Source organism: Oryza sativa, chromosome 3 (assembly GCF_034140825.1).
Source record: "Oryza sativa Japonica Group chromosome 3, ASM3414082v1".
NCBI classification, from domain to species: domain Eukaryota; kingdom Viridiplantae; phylum Streptophyta; class Magnoliopsida; order Poales; family Poaceae; genus Oryza; species Oryza sativa.
Genome location: NC_089037.1, coordinates 25,953,720 through 25,961,774, shown reverse-complemented (window position 1 = coordinate 25,961,774; position 8,055 = coordinate 25,953,720). Strand labels below are relative to the sequence as shown.

General features: G+C 41.1%; 1 protein-coding gene across 1 annotated transcript; it reads left to right on the top strand.

The window, feature by feature from the left end:
• The first annotated feature begins 431 nt into the window (after positions 1–431).
• Positions 432–4,259, top strand: LOC4333576 (uncharacterized). Its single transcript, XM_015776574.3, has 3 exons — positions 432–839; positions 3,454–3,561; positions 3,659–4,259. Exons 1-3 carry the CDS (start codon positions 519–521, stop codon positions 3,965–3,967), a joined length of 738 nt encoding a protein of 245 aa, XP_015632060.1. The 5' UTR covers positions 432–518; the 3' UTR covers positions 3,968–4,259.
• The last annotated feature ends 3,796 nt before the right edge of the window (positions 4,260–8,055 follow it).

Sequence of the window (8,055 nt, the reverse complement as noted above, 5' to 3'; positions counted from 1 at the left end):
TCAGCCATCATGTAGTGCAAAATCGGGGTCAAAATCACCGAAGGACCTAAAGTGAATGGTTTGTGTAAGTTGAGGGATATCATATATCTGGTTTTGTGGTTGGGGACGATTTTGTAACTCGATGACAAGTTGAGGGACCTTCGGTATACTTTTTCCTACTTCCAATGTTGTCGAGAAATTTAGCCCACAGAACGAGCGGCCCCAAAGGTTCAGTCAGACCGACCCAGGTTCATGTCACAGAAAAGTCAACCCACTTAGTTTAACGCCCAACAGCGTCAAGAAGCTCAGCCCAACCCACTAACGACCACGACGGCCCATCTTACCCACAGCCCAACAGGACCAGCCCTCAATAATTTCAGCCCGCTAAACTAACCGGCCCACCAACCCACCTCCTTTCCCCTTCACCTCTCGCCTCCACCTCCATCGCTGTCACCCACGAGCTCGCCTCCCTCAACTCAACCACTTCTCCTACTACAGCCAACCTCCTCTTGCCTCGCCTCGCCACGGATCGCGCCGCCATGGCCGCCTCCGCCTCCGCGCCGCCGCATTCGCTGCTGCTGGCCGCCGTCGCGCTCGCGGCGCTCGCGTCGGTGGCGGCGGCGAGGGACGAGAACGGGGTGTACGACCCCTGCAGCGACACGCGGATCCAGCGCGGGGACGGGTTCAGCTTCGGGATCGCCTTCGCCACCCTCGGCGCCTTCTACTCCGGCGGATCCGTGCAGCTCTCCCCCTGCGACCGCCGCCTCAGCCTCGCCTCCTCCGGCCAGCTCGCCGTCTTCCGCCCCAAGGTCGACGAGATCTCCCTCCTCACCATCAACACCACCACCGGCTTCAACCCCGTAAGCCCATCCCCCCCACCTTCCCCTTCTTCCCTGCACGCGTCTCATGGGGGTTGGTTTACTTTGGTTGGGTGGGTGGATCCGGTGGAGCTTGCGCCGTACCTGCTCGTGGAAATGCCGCACTAGGTGGCGGTCGGTTAGGCGTGATCTGCTGGTCAGCTTCTGTGTTTCTTGGTTTGATCTGAGCTGCAGGAAGCTTGGACTGGTAGGATTCTGGAGGCTAATGTAGCACTTCTTGATCTGGGTAGAGCTTGGAGTAAACTCGTTGCTCGATCAGTATGCTTGTGACACGCAACTATGATGAAGGAATTTCGCTCCGTACGAGTTCATGGCAATGTAGTAGATGAGCTGGAGACTAGCTGGGATTGCTGATCCTGTTGCCTTAGTGCTGGGTTGTTGCTTTAAGTGATCTCTTGCAAGAACTCTCATTTTAGTGTGACCTATTGTCATGTGGGTCCTTTTCTTCACCCTGACATTCCTGTGGAGGGCATCGGGCCTGGGTTTTTACGTGCGAATAGTCTACATAGTGACATAGAAGCTCTTTTCTGTGGGTACTGGTAGGATTAACCTCAAATGTTATAGTATTCCACCCATCTCTTGCTTGAGTACACTATTTTGCATTTCTACCCAAAATGTAGCGTGAAGGATACTGATGTACTTTGTGTTTGTGATTGTAGGCAATAGTGCAGATAGAGACAGTGAATGTGTTAAATTAAATTGATGATAATAGCAAGTGTTAGATGATGTTATTTTCTTCTTCCAAATGAATTCCATTTTCACTGAGTTAATTGACTTCTGTTTAGATAGGTGTAATCATGGTTTGTGGTTAAATGCCTTGATACATTTGGTCTCTTTGATGGACCTTGAATAATGCTCACAGGTTATGCAAGTATGCAACATATGAATACTTTGGTGATTTTGTCATATTATATTGTGGTGAAGGAAGCCTTCTAGTTTTCTTATCACCTGTAAGTTAGTGACTATAGTCTACAATTCCATTAAATGCAACACTAACAATATCTGTTCTAGACTTGTTGTGTCCCAATCTTGCTAATTTGTAGTCACATAAAGGAATATTTTTCTTTGGTTTAATATAAATGCATTTATAGTTTATAGCGTTTCAAGGACTGCTAAACCTTGAAATTTGACTGCTATGCATATTGCATCAATTTCCAAGGTATACCTACTTCTAACTTAATAGTGGCCACTACCCAAAGTCATCAAGGACATACTGACATAGCATCATGTATGTGAAGTACTTTGTACTATTGTTTTATCTTCTTTTTTTTGAAAGTTTTTTTCTGACATGCTGCTTTGAGAAAAAAATCCTATGACAACTAAAAACTCTTATTTTTCTCATGAAATCCATTCAGTTTTCATCCTATGGACTACTGTTATCATGCTATGATACGCCAATGGTGAATCCAGATCTGTTTAGAAAACCATTTGCATTTTGTACCCAAGCATGCAATGCTAGAGCAAGAACCTAGGCTTGAGAATTTAATCCCAGCATGTCCCGCATTAAGAAATGTCATTTCCACTTTTGATCTGCTTATGTCTGTAGTTTATGTCAAATAAAGGCTTCTCCAATTGTGAGACCAGATAAGCTTTAGGGCCTGTTTGGTACAGCTCCAACTCCTATATATAACTCCAGGAGTTGAGTCTGGAGTGGAGTTGTGGAGCTGCCTAAACCCAGCTCCACAACTCTAGTACATTTTGTGAGAGAGCTCCACCCAACTCCACTCCCAGTTTTGGTGGAGCTGAAACTGTTTGGCTGAGCTCTAGCTCCAGGAGCTGGAGCTGTGCCAAACAGGCCCTTAAACTCCAAAGCAATTCGTACCGGCTATTATTTATTTATTTTTTCAAAAGGTTGGTCAAATAAAGTAGATTGTTAAAGGTTATGCATTGGCTAAATTGTTTAAATATCATTGTATCTCAATTGATTATGCACGTTTCTATCTTGAGTTTATCACAAGGATTTATTTTGCTGACTTGGGCTCCATGATGCACGCTGCCTAGTAGTTTGACTGTAGCCACCAATAATGTTCAGCATTAGCTTTTCTTGATTGCGTCATTTTTTCATTATATTTTTTCTTTAAAAACAGGTGAACTCTACACTCTGATTGTTGATAACATGGCCTACTGTTAACCTCAAAATGTTACCTGTAGCTCTTGATCTTATTTACTTTGTTGATCTTGGTCTTCACCCTCATATATGTCAATTTAGTAGCTTATAATGTGTTCATCATACAAATGTTGATATTTGCTACTATTGCTTAGAATGCTCTAGAGAGAACAGAAAATGCTTCTTCTTTACAAATTGTTCCAACATTTGATAAGATAGTAATATTGTGAGGAACCAGTTCCTTCAGCTTTGTTTTTCATTAGCTAAGTTGTGTGATCACTCAGCATCGTCAATTTTATCATGTCACAGCTCACTGGCTCTTACTGGACACTGATTAGGTTTAGTGTTCAGCCTTTTTTGTTTTCTGCATATTATGCATCTAATAAGATCATTGATGGATCTAATACTTTTTTGTTCAGTCCTTTTATATATAATGCATCAAATGATGGATCAGTATATAACCAAAATTCTTCTGTGTATATTTCCTAGGCCACAGCTGGTGGGTACATGGTAGCATTTGCCGGTAGGAAGTATGCAGCCCGGTCTGTTCCAACCTTTGTGTCCAATTCCTCATATACAGTCTCCAGCTTCACCCTGGTATGGAACCAAAGATGTACCACTATGCCCATCACCTATCAACTTGTGACACAAAGAATATTCTTAATGTTGTCTCCATCTGATGATACTTGTCTAGGTTCTTGAGTTCAATAAAGGCAGGCTTCAAAACTTGCATTGGAAGAAGGATGGCTGTGGTGCTTGCGCGAAATCTTCAAGCCTTGTTTGCATCGGCAAGCAAACCTGTGCCTTCAGAACACAGAGCTGCAAGAGCCAGGGACCTGTTGACTGCAGTATCGGCATCCAGCTGGCTTTCTCAGGCACCGATAAACACGAATCAGTTCTGAACTCGTGGTATGAGGTGTCTAACCTGCGGCAATACTCCCTCTACGGGCTGTACTCGAACCTGAAGGACACCCTGAGCGGCCAGTTCAACAAGTTCTTCTAGGCTTTTGGTGCACCCGTTGTTCATACTCTTCTGCCACTATTTCTCTGGAGCTCCCTGCCTGATGCTGTACCTATTGCTCGTTAGGTTTGCCCGATCTGATTTTAGCTTGTGTGGAGATGCTCTTCTGCGTCATTTTCCACTAGTATTCTTTCCATTCCAGTTCCCACTTAACTTCAATTATCTGATGGGTTGCTATATGTTAATGTCATGTACGCAAGAAAGGTCCTTGTCCGGTTTGCGCGTTTGTAAAAAAACTTCTGGAGTGAATCATGATATTAACAGCTTTCATCTATGTACCAGTCGCCACATGTTTCAGAAATTGCTGTCTATGATCATCGGATGGTTAAACTATCTTGGAGTCTTGTGTTTGCAATTGCATCATGGAAAATTCTTTTTAATGGATTTGACATCACTGAAATAGGTCTAATGTCTAATGCAAAGGAGGATTTTAGGAATTATACTGTTTCCTATAAAAATTGTTTAGATTTTCGCGTTTCAAATGAACCGTGACCGGTGAATATTCCAATGAGGAACAGAGCTGTTGTCTCCAACGTGGCAACAGACATGCTAGCCGAAGATATAGCAGACAGCAATCCTTGGTGCGACAGAGATTCTTAGCTGCTGATGGTCTGATATTCTGAATATTGTTGCCGTAAAATCCAATGCGTCTTGTCCATTTACCCGTTGATTAAACTTATTACGTAATTACAGTTTTGCACTATTTACGTTTAACGTTTGACCGTTCGTCTTATTTGAAAATTTTTTATGATCAGTATTTTTATTGCTATTAGATGATAAAACATGAATAATACTTTATGTGTGACTAAATATTTTTAAATTTTTCACAAATTTTTCAAATAAGACGGACGGTCAAACGTTGAACACGGATATCTACGGCTGCACTTATTTTGGGACGGAGGCAGTATAGTGTTCCTTTCTCCAGTTTGATTTCCTGTATCAATTTCTTGGAACACATTTGCCAGGATGTTTTTTTTTAATCAGAAGCTGTGTTCTGTCCTTTCCACCTCTGACAATTGGGGGTTCACCTGATACCTGACCTAGCAACAGGCCGACAGGCAACATCTGTTGTTTTTTTTTTTTTTTGATAATACTCCCTCGTCCTAAAATAAGTGCAGTTTTGTACTATTCACGTTAAACGTTTGACCGTTCGTCTTATTTGAAAAATTTTTATGATTAGTATTTTTATTGTTATTAGATGATAAAACATGAATAGTATTTTATGTGTGACTAAATATTTTTAAATTTTTCATAATTTTTATAAATAAGACGAACGGTCAAACGTTGAGCACGAATATCCCATGGCTGTACTTATTTTGAGACAGAGGTAACAACATTTGCTGTTAACCACAGTTTAGTTTAGCAGCAAACCCCTGCAGAAACGAGACAGGCACAGAAGTTCTCTGCAGGAGATGCAGAACTGCTACCACTGCATATACATGGAGTATGGCAGAATGCCAGAGAGGCGTCACTCAAGCAGGCAAAAATTCAGAGAAAAAAAGGCCAGAATTTTCTTGGCTTGGCTTGCATTGAAGGAATCGTATTCGCTAGTATCCTGGTTTCTTGGTCTCTTCGCCAATGAAGCTAGGAGTATCCTACTCCATCATGGACAAACATTGCATGACAAGGATGCATTCACGGCTCACCAAAACTGAAGTTAAAATATAAAGGGGGCACCAAACTTTCTGTCATCCAAAAGGAGCAAAAGACACATGGAAATTAGCACTTTGAGAGGACATCGGAGTGAAGGGACAGAAGCAGCAGCATGATAGAAAGGCACTCACATTTTTGCAAGGGAGTGAGCACCTGAGTTAAGTTTACTGGTTAACTGGTACTCCTAACACTGCTGCAGAAAGAGCACTCAAACTTTTGCAGGAGGGGGGGAACACCTGAAGTTAACCCCTCTGTTCTAGTAACAATAAGACAATAAAAGTTCACTTTTTATTTCTTCCGTTTGTTCTAAATAAATTTATTTTTGGCTAATCATTGCATCGGAGTTTATAAAAGTATGAAATAAATATATTGGGAATAGATAAAATAAGTAATGATTGCATTGAGATTTGAAAAAGGTGAGGGTATTCTGTTTTTTAAATTTTTTTTATTGGTATGTGTGGGATGTGTGAAAAATAAATTTGTTTTGGAATGGAGGGAGTAATTGACATTGATGCTACGTATTTAGTTTAAGCTTTGACCGCTTGCCTTTATTACAGAAGATTTATAAATAGTTGAAAATATGTCATCTTATTGGAATGCGAAGCATCGTAAATGTAACCTATAACTTTCATTCATTATAATATAATTATTTACATATAATTTATGGTTAAAATAAGATAGTTGTGGTCATCAATTATTTAAAAATGAATGGAATGTTTACTCCTCCCTCAGGTTCCTTATTAATTTAACGCTTTAGACAAGAGTTTGGATACTAATGAGTAATTAATTAGAGTGACTATTTCCTATTATACCCATAATAATTATATCCGTGTGGCTAGCTTAATGTGTTTTGCATACACGAAGGGGTAAATTAGTCCAAACGTAACACACCAAAGCTAAAACATCTTTTTTTTTCTCCATCCAAACAGTCTAGTCTCTAACACCAACTAATAACGAACCGGAGGGAGTAGTACTCCACTGGTTAATGCTGTCTGAATCCTACTACATCTGAAAAATCCAAGTGTTATAGGCTAACTACATGAGCAAGCATTTTAGTAGTAGTATCAAACACAAGATGTTGGAAAGGAGATGAGGTGAGCATGTGGGTGTTAAGAACAGGGAGAAGATAAGATGGTGACGTCACGGTGCAAAGGTGGCTGGATGGAGGGAAAGAATGGTGGCCAGTGGCCACTCACCTGGGCAGCACCACTGTAAAAAAAAAAAAGAAAAAGACATAGTAAGATTTCAGTGCAACATCAGAAAGGATTTTTCAGTGCAGCATCATGCCCCACAGCTGAGCTGGAGTTCCAACAAGGTGCTTGCATGTGATGTTTCATTTGTTTTTGTGGTGGTAGTGGCTGCATGATTTGCTGCTGGAAGTGACCAGTAGTTTCAGTGTGGTGGTACAAGATTCATTTCTTGCATGGCTTCAGAAGAATGGGGTTTGACTAGTACTCCATTTGAGCTTATTGGAGGGAATTAACCTGCTAACCATCTTAATCATAGGGGCCAAAAAAGGAGAAGTTTATCAGGAAATGGAGAGATCATGGGATCAGATTGGCAAACTCCCTTTGACGGAGCAATTGAGAAATTATGGAAGAGGAAATGACCGGAATCCATGCGAAAACCGATAATAGTGGATTTGTAATTGGACACTTGAAGTAATGCCGTGAGAAAGACGAAAAGAACAACAATACAAGTGGATAATTACGAGTGCGCCATCTAGAAAAAATAGATTATACATGAATGATCTCTACACAGTGCCACCCGTGTGAATATATATATTTTCTAGGTGATGTCTCAGGCAACCGCGTATGTACTAAGTGTTATTACGAGCGGTCACTTAAAAGGCAACCGTCTACGTACTACCTGCTGTTGCCCATGATATTCCATTTATACGGAGAGTTCAACGTTGGAAGAAAGGAATGGACTATCCACTACTACAAAAGTGATTTTTCTGTACGAGACCCCATAATTTTTACAAACGGACCATAACTAGTGGCGCCTGCAAAAATCACGTGGCATTTTCGCAAACGGCTCCTTAAGAAGCCCGTATGGAAAAATCGATTTTCCCATACGGGTCTCTTAAGAGGTCCGCATGCAAAAATGATGTCATTTTTGCATGCGGCTCACTTAAGCGCCCGCATGGAAAAATCGATTTTTCCATGCGGCTCACTTAAGCGCCCGCATGCGAAAATAAAATTGAAACTAGTGTATCTCACTCATACGAACTCCAAATTGGATGATTCTTTTTCCTAAATGTTTCTAAAATCATGCTCTATCATGTTATTGTGTTCTTACTGTTATTATTTAGGCCATTTTTTCTTGTGACTTTGTTTTATCAATTTAAAATTTAAATTTCAAATCTTCAATAATATTATGAAGCAATAAACGATTTCAGCTGAAAAAGTCAACAA